At 37.8% G+C, this 22461-nt stretch overlaps 1 protein-coding gene across 2 annotated transcripts; it reads right to left on the bottom strand.

The window, feature by feature from the left end:
• Positions 1-1880: 1880 nt before the first annotated feature.
• On the bottom strand, positions 1881-22421 carry GEN1 (GEN1 structure-specific endonuclease). 2 transcript variants are annotated; one of them, XM_087947039.1, is made up of 14 exons: positions 22218-22421; positions 16756-16941; positions 16056-16242; positions 14898-15074; positions 13887-13997; positions 11568-11641; positions 11312-11403; positions 9733-9883; positions 9605-9641; positions 9388-9468; positions 8410-8540; positions 6913-6974; positions 4853-4999; positions 1881-4585 (listed from the first exon to the last, which is right to left on the bottom strand). In XM_087947039.1, exons 2-14 carry the CDS (start codon positions 16914-16916, stop codon positions 3216-3218), a joined length of 2781 nt encoding a protein of 926 aa, XP_087803165.1. In that variant the 5' UTR covers positions 16917-16941; positions 22218-22421; the 3' UTR covers positions 1881-3215. The 2 variants fall into 2 exon arrangements, with proteins under 2 accessions (XP_087803165.1, XP_087803168.1); XM_087947042.1 differs by lacking the exon at positions 22218-22421 and adding an exon at positions 18136-18273.
• Positions 22422-22461: the final 40 nt, after the last annotated feature.

Here is a 22461-nt window from a genome sequence, read left to right as displayed (position 1 = left end):
AGCATTCTAAATATATTTTCTAATTCCAAGAATCCCATCATAGAGAGGTTTCTAGACCAGTGATCGCCAACCAGTGGGCTGGGGACCACTGGTGGTCCATGAGAAAATTTTGGTGGTCCGCAGAGAAATGTCACCCCCAAAGCAATTAATCCAGGCTGTGTGGGAACACAAAGCTGTGCCGCTCACATGGCCCATGGGAACACAAGGCTTGCATTGCTTGCATTGCGAACAACATGAAGTAGTGAGGGGAGGGGGGGAAAGGGCAGAGGGGGGGAAGTTGCCCCACACGCCCCATGTGCCTCACCTGGCCACCGGACTGTTTCTTTCTGTTTCTTTCTTCTTCTGCTTTTGGCTGCACACAAGGAAAGCAGTTTCTTTCTTTCTGTCCCCCAAACTCCGCCAGAAATGAGTCTTTGGGACCCTGCAAGGCATCCTGCTCCGAGAGTCTGCACCGGCGCAACAAGTCTCACAAAGATTCATTTCTGGCGGAGTTTGGAGGAGAGAAAGACTTCTGCTGCTTCTGCTGCTTTCCTTGCATGAAGCCAAAAGTCTCTCTTTCTCTCCCCGAGAATGGAGCTGGAGCTGGTATTCTGCGATCCCAAATAAAGAATGATCAATCGGGATGAAAATGGGGTGGGGAATTTTCCTGCAGACTTCTTTGGGGATTTTCCCAGGGTCTCTGGTCTGCAGGATTTAAAATTATGAGTTTGGTGGTCCCTGAAGTCCAAAACATTGACGACCCCTGTTCTAGACCACAAAAATCACACCTTTTCGGACATCTCGATAATATGCTTGTTACAAGGTTGCCCTGTCTGAGATACAAATGACAACATCAACACTACTTTAACTCTTTTATCTAAACAGGCTCATGAGCACAGTGTGTTTTTTGAGTTGTGTTTCCTTGATGCAAGGCATTTATGGTCCTGTTATAAAATTTTGGCAATAAAAACACTTAAACACATTAAGTTGGATCTTTTGCCAATATGATAAGCTATGGAAAACAAAGCAAAAAGAAATGTGCTATACCTCAGTGTTGTGCTTGCCTAGACAAGCTCCTGCAGTTTTCTTGGTAATGTTTGTGGGAGGGGTTTGTTCTTTTCTCCTTCCTAGGACTGAGAGAGAGGTAGCTTTGGGCCTCAGGCAGAACTAGAACTCCTGATCTTCTAGTTTCTAGCCAGTTTCTTTAAAAAATAAACCCAAAGACTTAGATACAGTACATTTACACAACTACACCTTCTAAGAGTGTTAAGTAGCACTTGATTTCTAACAGTGTATATAACATTTGTAATGTTAAGAGGAAGAATTCCGTACAATATGGCAAGAATGGATGTGAACACAAAATGTTCTGAGGGAAAATAAACATTAAAAAGGGGATATACTGACTCCTGCATTGCTGTATCACTGCAATTTGCCAGCCTATAGGATAAGCAGAGGGAACAATTTTTTTATTTTTCTTCCCACTTCAGGCCAACACTTAGGTCACAACTAAATAGAAAACTAGTTATTTTTTCCAATGGCGTTGTTTCACACAGCAAGGGAGTAGATTCCTGAACTATGCCATGTCATATTGCAGGGATACACTTGCATTATTTTAGAAAAATCCTTATATTTAGAATTAATTTTGTGAACCTGGGACATAATTCAGCTATATTTGAGTACTTTTTCTCTCATGGTTTTAGTGTGAAAGAATTCAGGAGAATATTTTCAGTTGTTCTACTGAAGTAAGTAGAAATTCAAATAATTTTGCAAATTGACTAGGATTGTCACATTTTAGCCATGATTTGTCTTAACCATGACTTGTAGAACACTTACAATGGCTACAATCACATGCTAAACTATACATAAATCAGACAAATTAGGTGATGACACAATACAACATGTGAAATCAGATTCTGCATCTTTTTAATAATTTATGTGACCATATATTGTGAAAGATAAAAATATGTACATTAGAATGTCACTTACACCTCCAATTCCATTGCAAAAAACAACCCTGTGAATTAATTAATGTTTTCACCCTTTTCATGAATCAACAACAATCACCAAACAAGATGCATTTCTTTCAATTTTATATCTTAGAAAATTGATACGATTTGCACCTTGATCTGATCACCATCACTATTAGGAGTTGCATTGTGCCAAGACTGTTTGCTCAAGTGCTGTATCTTGACCAACAATAGGTATCCAGAACTGCCATTGGGGATCATTCCAGCCTGAAGTAAAAAGCCATAATTTGAAATTGGTACTTTTTGCATGGAAAGTATCCATTTTACCAGTAAATACAGAGCTTATCTACAAAAGACAAAAATTTGATCTAAGCAAGATTAGAAATAATACAATATCTGAAATCAGAGAAAATCAGTTACAAATACCATATTTTAAAAGTCTGTACTCCCCTTAACTTTAGCCATTACATAAATATTGTTGCAAAGTATTTGTGTCTAATTATTAAAATTTAAACTACTATTATTGAAAAGCATTGCATTTTTTTTAAAAAGTCTATATGAAAATCTATTTAAAAACCAAATTATATATAGTTACAAATGAAAGTCATTATGATTCTAAGACATATGATCCCAAGTTAGAAAATTGGTCAAAGGAGAAAACAAAGAGCAGATAAAGTACTAGATTGAAGCAGTTCTCTCTGATAAATTAGATTTCTAATTCTAAAGGTATCTTATAGGCCAGTTCTAAATTGATTTTTTTAACCGCTTTATGATTCTGGTATTTAACCATGTTGCATGTGTAGGGATTGACTCCAAGATTGGATGTAGAACATTATTTAATTTGAACCTGAAAATCTGCAGCAAATATATAAAAACATATACTACGGTAACACCAATCTGTTCGTGTAAAAATGTCAGTAGCTTTGCCACTACCATTGATCAGTAAGTCGTTACATATTTTATACTCTGCAAAAAACTTAACATTATTATGTATTTATTCTTGAGTTCATGCTATTGTGGTATGATTGATGCAACCACTCAAGCAAATTATTTAGGAAAAATTCAGCCCAACTCACAGCAGGTCTGTTAGTCAAAATTAGAACACGTCACTACAGAAAAGTTGCTTGAAGAATTTGCGAGTCATTTCACTTCAGACACTTCTTTCAATCTTCTACTACTCACAGTTATGGAACTTAGAGGATATTTAAAACCTATCAAGACATTTGAGATATTTCCAGATGACATCAGAGAGAAGGGAACAAGAAATTCTCAACTGCTCTTCAATCTGTGCTTCAGCCTTTCAGACAGAGGCAATGGACTCTCAAGCCACATATTCAAACCACTTCTGGTCTCCTGAAGACAAGGATCATCTCCACATTTGGAGAGGCTTGGAGACTTGGAGAGAGGTAGAAGCAGACGTTCTTCTGTGGATAAATCAGTGTTGAGTAATTTAAGAGCGTGCTCAACTTTCTCTTTTGGTTCTGGCTGAATCTCAAATGCCAATTTCTTGTTGTTCCTTTTGCCACTGCACTTATCCTTCAGCTGAACTGCATGACTCTTTATTTGCTGTTTTGAGATCTTATGACCCTTCCACCTGCCCTCCACATTTTCACTATCACTGTCCTCAGCAGGATAACTATTTTGGCACACGCTCTTCTTAAGTGAGCTTTTCATGTTTCTCGGCACAGATTTCCCCCCGATTTGAGAGTTATCTAGGACTTGATTTGACCTAAAGGGCAAAATTTGCTGTTTGTTTTCTAAGTGGCTCACTTTTAGCTTTTCAGTGCACAGCCTCAAAGAACTTCCTGAATCCTTGACTTTATCTGCTGCAGTTTGTGGGTTATAACTTTGGAGATCTTCTTTATAGTTTTCTAAGCTTAGCCCCCGCAGATGTTTTTCTAGTAACATCACATTTTCAATTTCTTGAATGCTGTCAGGGAGAGATGAAAATTCCCCTCCAGGGCTAGAAGTTCTCTTTACTGGTTCTTGCAATTGTATGGCGTTTAACAAAGGCACATTTTTAGCTTTGGGGAAAGCTTCCAACCTTTCCCTAGTGGTTCGATCTTTTAAAGACAAATCATTCTTCTCTTTAGGAAAGCCTGTGTTTGAAACAGAGTAATCTACACCAGTGATTAGATGGGGATCGTGTTCTGCAGAATCTGAATGCTGCGTGAGGATATCGGTTGCTTTACTGTGTGGTGGAGAGCACTGATTTAAAGAAGACTCAGATTCTGAATACCAAGGAAAATTAACATTTCTTGGAGAAATGCTGAAGGATGTCCCTTCCCAGTCAATGCCACTTAGCTGCAGATCAGTATTTGCAGAAGAAGCCACAGGCTCCTTAGCAAATAAGTTTGTTTGTGAGATTAAAGAATTAGAAGGTTTATATTCATTTTCTGGGTTTTGTGAAGCAAGAAAGAAGTTGCTTGGCTTTCCTAATGCAGTAGAAAAATCTGCAGAGTCTGAAAAACACAGAGATTCGCAGCTCTTTTGGGGAAATTCTTGCAGGTCAAAAACAGGCAAATCAGATTTTGAAATTTGGCTGAGAATGTTTTCACACGCAGGTTGCAAGTTCAGGTCAGAAAAAGTATCTTCACTGTTGCCCGCTAAGCCTTCTTTCACTTTACTTTTCTTCTTACCTAAGGCAACAACAACAATAAAAAAATACGTTAAGAACATCTTGTTAAAAATGATCTTTAAAAAAAATGAGATACGAACTTAAAAAAGCACTGTGTTTTTGATTTTGTAATCAGGCAATTGTGGGAGAAGTGGGTAAGCTAAATGGCTTCCATTTAAATCTAATTTGCGTGCAGAAAATTCTATAGAACTGGCCATTTGACAAGCATACGGTGACTATTTAAGATATGAAACATAATAAAACAAAACATGCAAAGTTTTCAGCTTACTTTTCTTTTTTTCTTGGCCAATTTTCAACTTCTCCATTTGATACAAAGCAACCACTTCAGGATAGGCAGCCTCAAATAGCGTTGACTCTTCTATTGTTATTAGAAAGGGATGGGTCGGCAGATCTTCAGTTGTAGCACAGTAATGATCTGGAACAATGAAGCAAAGGCAGAGAAATATACTTTTACTAGGTAACTACAGATGATTCCCTTAATTACCATTTTCATATGCACTCCTTTAGAAAAAGGAACATATAACTGTTTCTTTGGATTGGAATCTGTTACCCTACAGCTGAGGCTCCCGTGTCTAACCCTTGCTGTAGACCCTCCTTAATTTGCATGCAATCCACAAATATCTGCCCCCCCCACTTTTGACAAATTCTTCAAACAACCATATTTGTGCACCCCTACCTACAACATGATGGAAAACTGATTTCGCCTTATGAGAAATTATAATGTAACTGTACAATGTAGAGGGCACGCAATATATGCCTGAAAAGTGAGAAAAAGAAATTCTTATTTTAAATGCTGTCTTTTTCCATCCTGCATATGACATTTTCATATAAAAAGTCAGATCGGTCATTCATGGTCAGCTGGCAGATGGTCTCAAGAATTTTAGAAGGAAAAATTCCCAGTTCTATCTAAAGTTAGTCAGAAGTCGACCTGGGGTTACTAGGCTACAGAAACCTGTACCAAGAAAGGGGCAAAACCAGAATGACTGTGTGAATTTAATTTCAAAGCAGTAATTTTATGGAGAAAAAAGACTCCCAAATCCAATGTTGACATTATTGTGTTTTTATTTCTATTATAGTTTCATTTGATTTAATATTTACACATTGTTAAACAGGTCTCCTATATTTGTTTCTTTGTATCCCAGCTTTATTATTTTTACAAAGAACTCAAGGTGGTGAACATATAAAAAACACATTTTCCTCCTCCTGTTTTCCCCACAATAAAAGCCCTGTGAGGTGAGTTATGCTGAGAGTGAGTGACTGGCCCAAAGTCACACGGCTGGCTTTCATGGCTAAGGCAGGACGTGAACTCACAGATTCCTGCTTTCTAGCCTGGTGCCTTAACCATTAGACCAGGGGTGTCAAACTCGTGGCGTCACATGACATATCGCGACTTCCCCCCCCTTCACTAAACTGGGCATGGGCGTGGCCAGCGTGTGAAGCATCTTGGCCCATGGGCCCTGAGTTTGACAGCCCTGCACTAGACCAAATTGGCTCTGGTTGGACCAATGTTGAGAGGACAAAAACTGAAAACCTTTATTGGTGACTTTGGGCCAAGTCTTTCTCTCTCAGCCCAATCCATCTTCACAAGCTGTTGTGAAGAAAAATGGCTTCACCTTCTCCCCAAGCATCTGATAGCGAGAGATAACTCTCCCAAACACAATGGTTCCATTTCAGTGTCATATTGAATGCTAACTGATAAATTTGTCTTTCCCTGTAAATTTTTCACAAAAGATTTTAACTATATAAGTTAATATCCACAACACATGCAAAATAATCTGAAATGAGAAGATATGTTTGTGCATAGGCTGTACAAGTAACCCTTGACTTATGACCACAGTTGAGCCCAAAATTTATATTGCCAAATGAAGCATTTGTTAAGTGAGTTTTGCCCCATTTTACGAACTTTCTCGATACAGTTGTTAAGTGAATCACTGCAGTTGTTAAATTAGTAACGTGATGATTAAGTGAATCTGGATTCCCCATTGACTTTGCTTGTCAGAAGGTTGCAAAAGAGGATCACATGACTCAGGGACTCTGCAATCATAAATATGTACCAGTTGCCAAGCATCCAAATTCTGACTACCTGATTGTGGGGATGCTGCAACAGTTGTTAGTGTGAAAAATGGCCATAAATCACATTTTTCAGTGCTGTTGTAACTTTGAATGGTCACTAAACAAACTATTGTAAGTTGAGGACTACCTGTACTATACATGAAGAAGTATTATATTTCTATTTCTCAACATGCCCACCTTTTAAGAGGTTTCTTACTCCAGTTTTAAATTGTACTGGAACGTACCCTTCTGGTATGCTCAGCAATGAGTACTAACCTGGCTTTTGCCATGCAATTTCAAAACAGGGAATTCCATTTCTAATCCGTGTCTTGATTACCCTGTAGAAACAAAAGTTAAAGTCCTAATATTTTTAAAGACGGTGTGCAAAAATGAAATCAGGCATTTAAGAAGCCACCATGTTTGACCATCCTGTAGATAAGGGCTGCTTCCATGGTTCTTTACCATTCTGTAGCTATGCCCATGAGTTGGAGTTCTGCACAATTGTGTGAGGAAACCATGTACCATTTCTCTGTGTCTCCTAATCAGCTATAGCTCTCTCATAATCATGATGACTATACAGTTGTAGCAATGTGTGTCAACAAGCATGAGAGAGCATCCTAGAGAAGAGATTTCCATACACCTGGCTTGCTTAGAATGCCCCTAGAAACAGGGAGACAATGCAATTATTATCTTTGCATTATTCAGCATTGATAACTTAAAACCTGACTACCATTAACTCGTATTTCCTTCCACGTTCCGTAAATGTCACTTAAGAGTACCTCAGACCAATGTTCCATAGGCAATGGATGATAGCCACAACCTACACTTTCAGGATGATCATTTATGTTAGTTCACATGGCCGAGCAAGATAAATATGAGTTGCGCTCTAAGTTTCCTTACACAGATAAAGCCTTGGTGGCACAGTGGTTAGAATGCAGTATTGCATGCTGATTCTGCCAACTGCCAGCAGTTCGATTCTCACTGGCTCAAGGTAGACTTGGCCTCCCATCTTTCTGAGGTCAGTAAAATGAGGACCCAAATTGTTGGGGGAAATATGCTGACATTTGTAAATTGCTTAGAGACTGATGTAAAGCACCATGAAGCAGTATATAAGCTTAAGTGCTATTGCTAGTGCTACATGAAAGGCTTCTTTGAGGTTCCCCTAGAATTTTCCTGCTCAATGTATCTCGCTCTTGGGATCACTGTGGACAGCAGCCTTTATCTTGCTGTTCTTTAGAAGTCTTTTGAAAAATGGACCAAAATCCAAAACTCATGTTGATACTATAGAATTTCTTATATTTGAACTGGAACCTTCAGCAGTTTCAAATGCTGTTTTGAATTGTGGAATTTTTTCCCCCTTGAATCTGTGTAATGTATTTCAACAGACACACCAGAGAGTCCTAGCTACATCAACAAAACGTTAACTCCACTGGTGGCATTCCTGGACTAACCAACAACAAAGGAAGAGGAGGCTTTAGGAACTAATTATAGAACTAATTACCTCACTGGCTATGTTCAAAGCACAGTTAAACAGACATCTGTCAAGGTGCTTTCATTTGGACTCCTGCTCTGATCAGCAGGTTGATAGCCTAAATAATTCCTTCTAATTTTCAATATTTGGTCCTGAAAACACTATGCAGTATGCAGGCCATTTTGTTCAAAAATGAAAAACGCAGAATCAGGAGAGGCACAAAGAGAACAAAAAATATTTTCCACTTCCAGATATAAAACAAAACAAAGGGTGAATTCTAATTAAATTATAAATTGAGTTACCGCAGGGCCTGCAGCTGCTTTGGATCAGTATGGCCAGACTTCTTTCTGTTCATGTCATAGTAAGTCAGAAGGCTACACAATTTCTCACAGGCGTACTGCTCGGTCCAGTTCATTTTCTTGACAGCAAACCTCTATTTGAAACATGTTGGGAAATCACAAATACAACACAGATGGAAATAGATCTACTGAACAGCAGCAGCACTGATTCTCCCTGAAGACTTGACGCATTTAGTTTGAAATGTCACGAACTTTTTAAAAATGTCACAAGGACAGAACAGTCACCTTAAAGTAATTTCCAAACCAAGTAGACACAGAACTATAAAGCAGGGGAAACCAAGAGAGCTGTATGAGGACAACCAGATTGCAAAATCCACTGAAGCGTGTTCTCAAAGATGCTTTTTCAAGAGGCAACTAGACTTTCTGGTTTGTCTTTGAAGATATTTAGCTTCTCATCCAAGAAGCACCTTTGGGACAACCATGACCTGGATGATTGAGAATCTCCAAAGACATGTAGCCATATAAAGTGTTTAAATAAAAGAATACATAACATATGTACACAGACTTTCAACTGTTGACATTAAGAAAGTAGTCCTCTAGTCAAAGAAATCACACTAAGTTCTGGGACACCTGCTCCAACCTACTTATCTTGGAATAAGACCTACAAATGTCGTATCTGGTTATTTACCTGAACTGGGGATATTGACATATCTCAGTATAATTCCATCAGCACAAACTAAAGCACTTACATCCCTGCTTGTTTATGTGGTAGAACAGCATGCAGTTCTACACTGAAAGCAATTTCCCGGAAAGGGATCGGCTCCCCTTCATTGTATGTCTTAAAGCAGAGGCTGTACAACCATCTCTTGGGAATGTTTTAATTTGCTTCCCTTTACTTAGAGAAGGATGGTCTTAATGGATTAAACTGTATTCAACATTGAGAACATTTTAGCATGCAAGGTATAGTGTCTTAATACTTACTTGAAAAGATAATAAATTTGGCCTTTGGCACCCACTTAATTTCACTGGTTTGTCTTTGCTGATGAGATATTCGTGGATAACCTTAGCAGAGAAAAAGTAAAAAAAAACAAGGCATTTATTATTTATCTCATTTATAGAATAAGATACTTGAGGGAGATAGTTATAGGTTTAAATGATTCTATTTATGCATGCATGCATGCATGACTTGTAAAGTTACCTCAGGAAAGGGAAAGCCTTCACATGCCTTGGCTTTTCTGTAAATGAAATATACACATCTCAGATCTATGAATGTCATAGAGGTCTTTCTGAAGCAATTCAGAACAAATTATATGAAAATACACCTACTTTTTAACACCTTCCTCCACTAAGCTCTGTTGCTGCTCTGACTCAGAAGAGTGCCAGTCACAGGGGCAGCAGTAGTCAGTATCCAGGGGCTCACAATATCCCACACTACCACAGATACGACATCCCATGTCCTCGTGATCTTTATAAGAACCTACAAGAAAAAAGGAAGAGGATTACAGGCTAAATATTTTTCTTAAAAGACAAATCTGTCCCATTTTTTTATATGTAATATATGTATAATGCATATAATGTATGAATAATGGCAGAAATGGCAAAAATGAAGTGCACCTTTCCTTGTTGAAGCAAAAGAAATGATGAGAAATTTATTTATTTGATCTATAATCCATTTTGATTTAGGGTGATATGTAGTGCTGCCTCCTCCTTTCCCCCCTGCAATAACTTTTCTATGAGGTAGGTGAGGTTGAGGAAAAGGCACTCAGTGACTGTCCTTGGCTGAAGGTAGCTTAAACATTGGTCACCTACTCTTCGTCTAATAACGCTATACTACACTGTTTATGGGGACAAAATGTTACTGGTTAAGTTAAAACTTTTCAAGTTAATGTTCACGTGGGTTCACATAATGGCTTGCTTGGTTTGGGCTTAGACGCTGTTGAACTTAGCTACTGTGACTGGTAAATCATGCTTTAGGCTAGGGCATTTAGTCTCCCAGGCCTTTTGAAATAGTTGCTAATGAACAATCATCTTTTTGAGGTGGCATATGGACTATATGACACAATACAATACTAATTTTATTAACAAGTATATTTAAAATAAAAGGGTTGTATTGGTCGTTGTTCTGAGTTCCTATGCTTTCTGAAGTAAGAGCCTTACCATACTTATCAAAGTATTCAAATAAATACACATGCACTTCATTTAAACATATGGTTTAGCAATGGGTTATTATTTCATACATAAGATTCAGCAAATTACAATTAAGCAGATAATGGCTCAGAGTGGTGTGATAATCTAATAATTCAGATACAAAGTTAAAGAGAAATTTTATTTTTTCTGCCAAAGTATCTGAATGTTATCAACTCAGGAAACTTTTTGTAACATAATCTAATCTGCTGTTTTGTGCTCTTTGAAGCCTCTGCACATAACTTTTTCAATGCATCTGGATAATATATTATTTCCTTTTCTAGTCTGAGAGAAACAGAATTTTATTCTTTTACCTGAATCTGATTTGTGCTTGCTCTGAAAACCAGAGTTGGATTGTCAAATGAGAGAGGAGAATTCACTTATCCAAAGGTAACTAGAAGTTTAGTTTTGTAGTTCCATACCATTTTAGCATTACGAGTCTTGTTAATTCATAATTCTACCATATGGCAACAGGCATAAAACTGTAGCTTTTTGTTGATTATGCAGGAGCCCAACAGTTTGCTGCAGCATCTGACAGTATATAAAGTCCAAATCAATTCTACCACATGGAATTGCTTTGACCAGGGGCTGCAATTGTTTTCTTTTCAACAGACAGGAGATGGTGATCACAGCTCATCATCATGATAAGTCTTTACACACCAGGGTGCTCAATTCAAAGGGAGACTTCAATACACGGAATCTGTTTTCTGAATTGGCTCACCTGGATGATGGCACACAGGACAGTGAAGCGGTTTTTTAGCTATCGAGACTGAGACTTCACCCGACTGGAAATGGTCTTTCCAGGACTCAAATCTAAAGCAATATTGAAACGGTGATGAATGTATAGCACTGAAAAATAATCACATCTCTATATACAATGCATATACGTTTGCACATTATAACTCTGAATCGTGTGAGGAATTTGCTCCCTGAAAGAGAAAGGAAAAAATACGAAACACATTTTAAAAATAACATACCTTTGCAGTAAACTCTGTCCTTTCAAAGTTTTGATCAACTTTAAAGCCTGTTCTTTTCCTACTCCAGGAACTCCCTTTGAGAACCAAGAGAAGTATTTTGATAGTTTAGATAAATGTAGTAACGAACGTCACCAAATAAATAAAACACGGACTAGCTAAAAAATTATGTTAAAGAATATTAATTGCAGTTGAGTTTGATTGCAAGATATCAGTACCATTGGAGAGTGCTTTGCAAATATGTGGCACCCTATTTATTTAACGTAATTCTATCACACATATCCTTCCATGAGCTCAGGATGGCTCAGATGTAGGCAGCATGTGGCCTTCATTTACATACTGCTGAAATAATATTTTATAGTCAGCATGACTAATGCTGTGGGATAATAGAAGTTGCAGTCCAACAATCTTGTAACGGCGCCACCTCTTGCTTATGTGGCTTAGCTCTCATTTTATGTTCACACACACAAAAAGAAAACTCTGTAAAGCAGTTCAGTTTGAAAGGCAATGAGTCCTAGCTCTAGAGAAACTTAAAAGAATAAAGGGCAAATAGGCAAAAATAAGACAAGACATTCAAGGGGAAAGCAAATACCGTCCCACAAAAGCACACCGATATAAGAATGATATATTGCCACAAGCAGTGCCATCAGTTACACTTTGACAGGGTTAAAGATGCCTTTGAGATGCCTTTTAAAACAGAATGTGCAAAGAGTTATAGCCAGAAATATTCGTATTATACTCTTATGTAATCTGTTATGTAGACGAGTGTGTTGCTGAAACAGTTTTAAATTGGTGCACTCTTCTGGGATTGCTAAGAGACCTAAACCAAATTGGCCTAGCGTAAAGGGAGGGCAAATATATTTTGAAATGAACAGCTGGTAGCTAAGTCCTAAAAAATGTAGCTGAAACAGCTGTGTCAACTTGACAAAAACACATACGGGTAGTCCTTGACTTACGACTATAATTGAGCCCAAAATTTCTGTTGTTAAGTGAGACATCTGTTAATTGAGTTTTGCACAACCATTCCACGACCTTTCTTGCCACAGTTGTTAAGTGAATCACTGCAGTTGACAAGTTAGTAACCTAGTTGTTAAGTGAACCTGGCTTCCCCATTGACTTTGCTTGTCAGGTTGTAAAAGGTGACCACATGGCCTTGGGACACAGCAACGGTGATAAGTAGGAGCCAGTTGCCAAGCATCTGAATTTTGATCACATTATCATGGGCTGTGAAAAATTGTCATAAGTCACATTTTTCAGTGCCATTGTAACTTTAAATGATCACTAAATGAACTGTTGTTAAGTTGAGGACTACCTGCACTGAGAAGGCTGTCAATTCCTTTCTTTCCTCTGAAAAAGCAGAGCAGGACTATTAGGGTTAAAAGATCACTTCACACTGAAGAAAACCCAGACAGAATCCAGCAGGAAGCTTTGCCGAAACCTAATTTCTTCCACAAAGAAACTGAGCTTCTTGGTTTGTGGTGAGAGAAGGTCTCAGAGCCAGTCATTCCTCCTCCCTGAGTACAGAATCACTTTCAAGCAAGTATCCCTTGGCATGAAAAAAACATGGCGGATGAAAAATAAATCCATTGTATAGGAAACTTGTATAAGAAAACGTTTAATGTAATAGAGTAATATAATCCTAGAACCTCTTCTTCATGATTTTTGGTTTGTGTTTATGGTTTTAATTATGTGTTTATTGATACTGTTTTTATTGTTGGCTGGAAACTGCCGAGAGTATGATATAAGTTAGGTGGCTATCTAAATATTTTAAATAAATAATGATGCCAGTAAGTTTTATAATCTATGTCTTTCTGTCTTTGTCTTTTTGTCTCTGTCTGTCTGTCTGTCTGTCTGTCTGTCTGTCTACCTACCTACCTACCTATCTATCTATCTATCTATCTATCTATCTATCTATCTATCTATCTATCTATCTATCTATCTATCTATCTATCTATCTATCTATCATCCCAGGAGTAGTGTCATACTTGATTTCATTGAGGGCCGCATCAGGGTTGTGTTTGACCTCAGGGAGTTCAGGGGCCATGGCCTGCTCGATGTCACTCATGTCGAGGGTGCCTGTGGAGCACTCTGCCAGCAAAAACAGGCTCTTGAGCCAGCTCCATTTTCAGCTGTGATGGCCTCTTGCAAGGAGCTCAGGAGGGCCATGCATGGCTCTCCTGAGCTCCATTTTCGCTGGCAAGGGCACTGCAGACCAGTCTTTCACTGTTTCCAGGGTGGCCCTGCAGGCCAGATCTAAGCACCCTGCAGGCCGGATCTGGCCTTGGGTTTCACACCCCTGATCTAAACTGATTGTTTCATTACCTTAGGAAGATAATCACAGCCAAGCAGAATTGCTAATCCGATCAGAGATTCTCGGCTGCAGCCTAGTTTCTCTTCAATATCAGATATCAAGTAGCAGTCAACATGTGGGTCCTGTGCGGAATAGAGAACGTTAGTGACACTCCCTCTGAATGCTTCATCATTTTTCATATCTTTACTTGTAATACCACAAACATTATTGAATAAGTTTGAAAATATGGTACTTGCTCTAAGGAAAACTGTATCTTGTCAAACCATGGTTTGCAGACATCATGGTGTCTGTACAGAGGAGGTGATCCATTCCAACAATCTAGGATGAACAAGCTGAGCATTTCACAATCCTTCTTCCCCAGAGCACAGAAAAGGCATACAAATACATCTATTCAAAATTCAGTCCTACTGAGTTAAAAACAAATTCCCAAGAGTATTTCATATTATAGTCACAAAGAGTAAACAAAGGTGGCATGAGAGTGAGGTGAAAATATTTTTCTGAGTGAGAGAGACAAAAGCTATCAGAGATCCAAATTATTATTTTTTTAAAACCAAAGTAGCAAGATAGACTTATTTGATTAGAGAAAGGCCAATAACTACATTTATTAGTGACTGGAAACCCCTTATAAAAAGGCCAATAACTACATTTATTAGTGACTGGAAACCCCTTATGGATTTTTTGCTGTAAAAAGAAAAAAATGATTTTGTGATTCATGGGTTTGATTAGAATGTGTCTTTTGTGGAAAGAAAAAAATTATGCTGTAATCTCAGAGTGGGTAAAACACAAATGTATTTGAAACAGCCATTAAGAAGATTGAAAGCCACTTCTTTATACCTTTTTATTTTATTTTCCTTTCCTTTTTTCTATTCCTTCTTTCTCCTCTTTCTTCTTTGTATCCCCCCCCCGCTTATTACTTCCCTTTTCTTGCTTTTCTCTTTCAAAATGCCTATTGCTTATTTAAAAATAAAAAATACACTTTTAAAAAAAGTAGCACATATAAAAAATAAAGCCCAGTAAATTACCTTGATGTTCATGGTAAAATTTCGATATACTGTTTGAGCGCCGTAAAGGAAGATATCTCCGTCATTGGTGATGCACCCATCCACGTAGCCATTTGCATTCAGGTAAGCGCACATTGCCTCTGCTTCTCCAGCTGCTTGAATCCATGGGATTCCCAAGCACTCCAGCAGTTCAAGGCACTGAAACAGGAAAAAATCCCAATGGAGGAAACAATGAGAAATACCATTGGGGTGAACAACTGATGGTTGCTCTTCTGCTCCCTTTCTAAAAACATTTGAGGTAGCCAAGACCACGTTGGTATGGTTCCTTGACAATTTTTGGTGGCAAGATGCATTAAGATTGGAACAGGCTGTACTGATAGTCCACCACAATAGAGCCCAAAATTTATGTTGCTAAGAGAGAAATTTGTTAAGTGAGTTTTGCCCCATTTTATGATTTTTCCTTGCCACATTTGTTAAGCGAATCACTGTACTTGTTAAATTAGTAACACAGTGGTTAAGCGAATGTAGCTTCCTCATTGACTTTGCTTGTCAGAAGGTTGCAATGTCCCTGGGATACTGCATCCGTCATAAATATGTGTCAGTTGGCAAGAACCCCAATGGAATTCACGTAACCTTGGGGATGCTGCAACAGTCCTAAGTGCGAGAAATGGTCCTAAGCCACATTTTTCAGTGCCTTTGTAACTTTAAATGGTCGCTAAGCGAACTGTTGTAAGTCGAGAACTATCTGTATTCTGTATCTGTATTCCACTTACAAGGTAGAGTGTGACTTATGCAGTAAGAAGATGGTGTATAACTTCGATAAATAAATAAATCTAAAATGTGAAGATACACTCCCCCAAGTCCTTCTGAGGTAATCTGAACATTCTGCTTACACATTAAATATAAAACCAGCAACCATTGCAGCCAAAGAAAATCAAGGACAAGCAGAGAACTTCAGGTTTCAAAACCTACTGAAATATAAGCCACCAGGCTTGATGAAATGGGCAGGAGAGCAGCATATGCCCAATTAATCTAACCGAATTGCTCTCAAGCAATACAAAGTCTGCAAAAATTAGCATTGGTTCAATAAAACATATTAAATATGGATGCCTCCTACTGTATGAATCTGATACTTCCAGTATTCAGCATCCTGTAAATATAACCACTGTGATAACTTGCCTCTTTCAAAATAGATTTGAAACGGGATCTCCCTTTTTTGGCGATCTTAGGCTTTCTCAACGGCCCAAAGCGAGCTTCTATTCTCTTCTGCACCGTGCTGCTTTTCAGTTTGGGGAGGTCACCCTCTGTGACCAACACCAGATGGATCCCCATTAGTGTTAAAGAAGAGACACGGCAGTAAAGATTCCTGCAGTAAGAGAGTGACGTTAAATAGCATATCTTAGATTTCTCATCTTAGATTTCAATAAATAATCAATTTATTCCCATGCCTCACATTTTCTCCAAACCTATCAATATAAGGAAACTCCATGTATTCTTGGCTCCCATCCCTCAAAATAGTTATTTGAATTAGAAAACAATTGAAAAGGTAAAGGTATCAACGACATGAGCCTGACAAAATTCTTGGAAGATGGTATGAGGTACTTTATGGCTCTTATTTAGTCACATTGCCTACCACACATCCTACCAGCATTTGCAGAGAAGGCCCAAGTCCAGGCTAACTGAGCATTAGCAGGTTCAGAATTCTTTTCCATGAGCACTCAAAAATTTTGTTCAGGGCCTTTTACAGTGAAATGAATTCATTATTCCCCAGACTGAAATTATACTATGCCTTATATTTTGTATTTTGTAAAGCCCCCAAGAGAAGTAACGTGTCATATATTATATATCAGCAATTCATTAGCACAGGCACTGTACCTACCTAAGATGTGGGTTTGTGACTACTCCCACCATCTTCTTAACTGCCTGTGCTTCACACACCCAGATACTTAAATCAACAGCTAATGTTTTTCCTTTAAGACTGCAGAGAGGGACATGTTGCTTGACAGGTTCCAGGATCTGCCACAGGCTAGTTACTCCCATGGTTCCAAATATTCAGACGCACTGCCTGCAAAGATCAAGATAGATGGAGGGATGGATGGATGGATGGATGGATGCCACTGAAATGATTTAAGACAGCTAAACCAACCACAAACTCTCCAAACAACACACAATATTTTCCCTCCAATCCATCCCAATATGACACCTGCTTTTTATAACATTATGGGCCTGCTCCTTATGTCAGTGTCTTTATTCTGTCCTTCTCCCACAAAAGGATGGTGGTAAAGATTGAGGGAAAGCCTGACTGAAAATATGAAACTTGGACTTGAAAAAGCACACACAGGATCATAGTGATAATGCCTATTTTCAAAGGGTGAAAAACCAATATGCAATTCTCTCTTCAGATCCATAGGATTCAAAAATTCAACTACTGTCTCTCATAAGACATGCGGCAGTTATTATTATTAATCCTTCTAAGTTTTCTTTTTTTAGCAATTACTGCAGTGACAATTACTACTAAGTTAAAAAATAAACTTAGTAGATCAGAATGGAAGAGGTTATTGCAATCATCTTTCTCTACTACCTAAACAGTATTCCAGAAATTGCTGTTTCCTGCCTGCATTAGTTTTTTTATTCATAATTCTAATATTACAACTGCATTATTATTTTAAAATCTGGAGCATGCAAATGTTGATCTAGGCTACTTTGGTCCAGTGGCTAAGGAACTGGCCTGCAAACCAGGAGACTGTGAGATCTATTCCCACCCCCTCCCTAAAAATGAAAGCCAACTTTGGGCCAGTCACTCTCTCAACCCACCCCAGGCCACCCCACCTACCCCACAGGGTTGTTGTTGTCAGGAGGAAAAAAGAGGAAGAAGGATAATTATGTATGTTTACCAGCTAAATTACTTATAAAGTAAAGCTGGGATAAAAATCAAGTAAATATATAAAGATGCATCTCATTTTTCCCTTTAAACTATTTCCTTTCCCTGAATTTTGAATTTTAAAACAATCCAATGTATGTAGAGCAAAAGTCTTCAGATTACCTCCTTGCCCTGGAATATTTCCTTCTGTAATCCACTTAGAGAGGGCTGTAAAGCACTGTGAAGCAGTATATAAATCTAAGTGCTATTGCTATTCTGCAGATTTTTATTTCTGGCTCTTTATTCCCTTCTTCATTCCCTCCCTTTTAATGATTCATCATTCCCTTAAATGTTCTGATTTTATTCCTAATTTAATTCAATAACATCTTTTTTCCTTACTGTGTTAAGAGTATCAGACAAATTAATTCATGTACTGTTTCTTCTTCAATTCACCCTAGAGAAGTCAGTTGGAATGCAATTTATAGGGCTGTAAGGTAGATTGGATTTAGCTTCCAAAAGATGCTGTGGCATTCAGAGTAATATAAACACAGCAGATGCTTTAAGGTGTTGCAGACAAATGTCACATGTTCTTGAGCACTCTGTCAATCTAAAGAATTGCAGGATTCTACAATAAAAAAAAAAAAAAATGGGAACAGTGCCATCTAATGGATACTTACATGCACAGCATTATATCTACAAGATGAGATATTTGTTGTATAATTCTCAGCCAGTGGTTGGGCTACTGGAGTCATGGGATGTATAACCTAATATTTTTGAATGATATTAGGCTGCATTGTAGCAAAGAAATAGATTGACTATAATTCCAAAGAGTCTATTTAAAATCATCATCATCATCAACAACAACTAAACTACCTTCATCTACATAATTTCACACTAACTATTCAGGATTTTTCACTGTTAAGCCATACTAATTTTATTGATGTATTACTGTTGTCTTATAATTAACCACAATTTGCTTAATAATGTGGGTTCTTTTCAGAATTAACCAGAGTCCACTTGGTCCAGTAATGAGTAAAAACCGTGTGCTCATTTTTTTTCTGAGTATTTCTAGCAATTCAACCCAATACATCCACTAGCGAGATATGATGGGAGATGCAATTATATCATATTTGGAAGCCACCCTACTCATCCCTACTTTAATCAGTCAGAGATCCAACATTGGATTCGTATTCTATCCATTTTTCCCCTTCTTTTGCACCTAAAGAGAAAAATGTGTCTATTACTATGATTTAAATCTGTATACCCCCACAGTGTTAATCAACACAATGTCTCCAGAATGAATTGTGCATAAGAGTTATCTCCAATTGCTTTCTGAAGGCTTAATAGAATAGCTCTTTAAGACATATTTTTGGATTGCCAGGAATTTGGCAGTGGCAAAATCCTGTAATTTTTAACAAAAGTGACTCCAAATGTGTGCAGTAATCTCTAATAGTAAGTGACTTTATTCAGCAGTAATACCTACATCTGCTCAAAACTAAGTTCCAGGTTTGTAAGGATTGGAATATACTATTTAGACAACAAATTTAAGAATAATCACCCAGAAGGAAGCTCTGTGTATAGGTTTGTACTCCTATGCATAGGTTTCTATTTTACCAGATTAAAATGGGACTTCAGTCTTACACTATTTTTTCAAGTCATTGCTAACATGCAACTGGCTGATAATGCCAGAAAAAAGTCAGATATTTAGAACATGGAATGAAACACCAGGACTGAGAGATAATGATTTAAATCCTCAAAAAAGTGGCTTTTATCCTATCACTCTTGAAGAACCTAACAAATTTCACAAGCTTCAGATAAAAAGAGGAGATAGAGAGATCTAAAGAATTAGAAATAGCCACAGGGGTTGGTAGGGCACCGATAAACTTATTCTAGTGATATATACCTGCTCTTCTTAGCAAAAATTTAATTTGTATTGGTAAATCAGCAATCACAACTTAAAAGAAATTATATGAAAGACTTCATGTAGGAGGCAATGCCAAAACCTCCTTTTTTCTCTTGTATTTTTTAAATCCTACTTTAATTATCAGAATGATTTCTTTGAAGGAACTATTCAGCTCAGCTTTAGAGCCTTTTCTAAAACCAAGCACAAAAGTTAGGAATCTAATACTTTTAGCTAAGTGCAAAGTTTCTTTTATCTCAGGGGTTAACGGAACTATCGAAAATAGAATAACACTGAAGTCTTCTTCAAGTGACAAATTTCTCAACTTCAGAGTTTCTCTTCCTTGTGCTATTCACATCCTGATCTTGTTTATGTTGCAGATGGCATTGAAATCTATAAGCCTTCCCCCCTCAACTTTTTAGCTTTGCTTCTTCTGAAATAATTAATTTTCCTAGGTAGCCATAGCGATTTATTTTGTCTAAACTTCAAGAGACTATTACATAGTTGTGAAAATAATAGCACATCAGCATTTGAAACTTTCAGGCTTCAGTCTTGTGTATATTTTCCTTTGAACAAGACCTATAAACACAGGGGAGCTCATTTCTGAAAAATGTCTAGAGGTTAACAATCCCTAATACGTCTGTCATTTTTCTATGCTAAGATATATAATATCAAGAATCCCAATTGATTAGTCTAGTGATGCATCTAAACAAGTATGTTTCCCAAAGTCACTATCTAAGATGAGCTGAGAAAGTCCAGAAATATTTCACTAGAAGAGTTCTCCACTCCTCTATTCGTTGCAGAATACCTTATGCCACCAGACTTGAAATTCTAGACCTAGACAACCTAGAACTACGCTGCCTTCGGTCCAATCTAAGTATAGTATATAAAATCATACATTGCAATGTCCTACCTGTCAATGTCCTACCTTCAGCTTCAACCATAACAATACAAGAGCACACAATAGATACAAACTCAAGGTAAACCACACCTAACTTGATTGCAGGAAATACGACTTCAGCAACAGAGTGGTCAATGCCTGGAATACTCTACCTGACTCTGTGGTTTCTTCCCCAAACCCCAAAAACTTTAACTTTAGACTGTCTATTATTGACCTCACTCCTTTCCTAAGAGGTCTGTAGGGGGCATGCATAAGAGCACCAATGTGCCTACCGTCCCTGTCCTATTGTTTCTTATTTGTATCCATTTCATGTATTCATAACTATGTATATATCTATACCTATTATTTTGTAAGCAATTGACAAATCAAATAAATCAAATAAATAAATAAACCAGGAGTGTCAAACTCGCGGCCTGCAGGCCAGAGGCGTCATGTGCTGGCCCCACCCCGCCTGGTTTAGCGAAGGGGAAAAGTCCCAATACATCACATGACGCCACAAATTTGACACCCCTGATCTAGATGTTTCTAAAAAATTCACAAGCAGAATTACTTTATTTTCTCCCCCAAGCATCAGATAGTGAGAGATATCTCTCCCAAACATAATGGTTATTTCAACATCATGTGAACGCTAACTGATAAATTTGTCTTTCACTCTAAATTTGCCACAACAGATTTTAACTATTTAAGCTAAAATTCATAACCACACATGCAAAATAATCTGAAATGAGAAGATATGTTTGTGCATAGCCTGTTATTGCCCTGTCAGAGGATCACTAGAACTTAGTTCTATGATTTTGAAAGGGTGGGGGGGAATCTTCACTCTCCCCAAAATACATAATCTACAGTAATCTGGTTTAATGGTAATTTCAATGGCTTTTTTTCTAAACCCAAAAAACTTTTGAATCATCTAGTTTTTTCTTCATAGGAAAGATCCTTTAATAAGCACTCATTCAATTTGCATCTTTATAGTCATATGCTATTTTTGACATGGGACAAGTAGAAATGTCTGAGAATGGAGCATACACCTATATTTCTACAAAACTTACTTTCAGTAATTTTTATTTTGCCAGTAATTCTGCACTCTCCTTGTTTTTGATTTTATCCAGATCTATTTTAATGCCATTATTCTATTTTTAGTGTATCTTTTTATTCTGTGAGTAGCCAAATAACATGCTTGTGTGGGTTTGTGTAGCCCGGAGTGCACCTATGTTTCTGTTGAATCAGAAGGTATGCACTAGGCTCTGCAACTGAATACTTTTAATCTAGAAACCAACGAGAGATATGTAATTAAATTCCTTATAAGACACAACTCTTTCTCCTCTTATATAGAGGGCTTTCTATTTTAGCTTTTTGTCTTTGTCTCCCAGGCAAAGGCAATTTTTATATTATGCTGCAGAGTAATGTTATTCAGTTTTTGCTCTCTCATCATCTACTTGCCTGGCAAGTTTTATATCAGATGCAACGGATTATATATCTCCCAAAGGATTTCCTATGATTTTTATATTTGCTTTTAGACATGCAGTCCTACGGACGATTACTCAAGTCTTCTGACATTTAATGGTACTCAACTCCGACATAAGTATACAGAAACTGTTACCTAGCACCGAATCAGACAAAATTTAAAAAAAAAGAAAGAAACTCTTGCGATGTCAACAGCAAGGAAAATCTTCCTCCCGGTACCTCTCAACACCATGACAGTCGCCCGCGCGTATGCGGACTTGTCTCCAAGTCCGTATGCAGCGACTTCGCCAAGAAAGAGCGCCAAGATTCGTAATTCAATGGGGCCTATCTGCGCTTGCGCGGTATCATGACGTCCGGCAAGGGGGAGAGGCAGAACTATTGATCGAAGAGGAAACACGCTCCATGATATTATTACGTCACTTCTGGTGGCGTATGGGATACGAAGTAGAAATAGGTTTGAGAA

Source organism: Notechis scutatus, chromosome 1 (assembly GCF_049901735.1).
Source record: "Notechis scutatus isolate UNSWTSFEM ecotype Mainland chromosome 1, rNotScu1.2, whole genome shotgun sequence".
In the NCBI taxonomy this organism is placed as follows: domain Eukaryota; kingdom Metazoa; phylum Chordata; class Lepidosauria; order Squamata; family Elapidae; genus Notechis; species Notechis scutatus.
Note: the sequence above shows the minus strand (reverse complement) of the source record. Positions and strands in the feature narration are given on the sequence as shown.

What these genes read in the sequence shown, in the direction of transcription:
- GEN1 (XM_087947039.1), bottom strand. Translation starts at nt 16,916, where the DNA reads ATGGGAGTAACTAGCCTGTGGCAGATCCTGGAACCTGTCAAGCAACAT. An exon ending in ATTTTACCATGAACATCAAG is followed by an intron (nt 13,998 to 14,897) that starts GTAATTTACTGG and finishes TATTCCGCACAG; the next exon opens with GACCCACATGTTGACTGCTA. An exon ending in TCCTGTGTGCCATCATCCAG is followed by an intron (nt 9,884 to 11,311) that starts GTGAGCCAATTC and finishes TTTTTCTTGTAG; the next exon opens with GTTCTTATAAAGATCACGAG.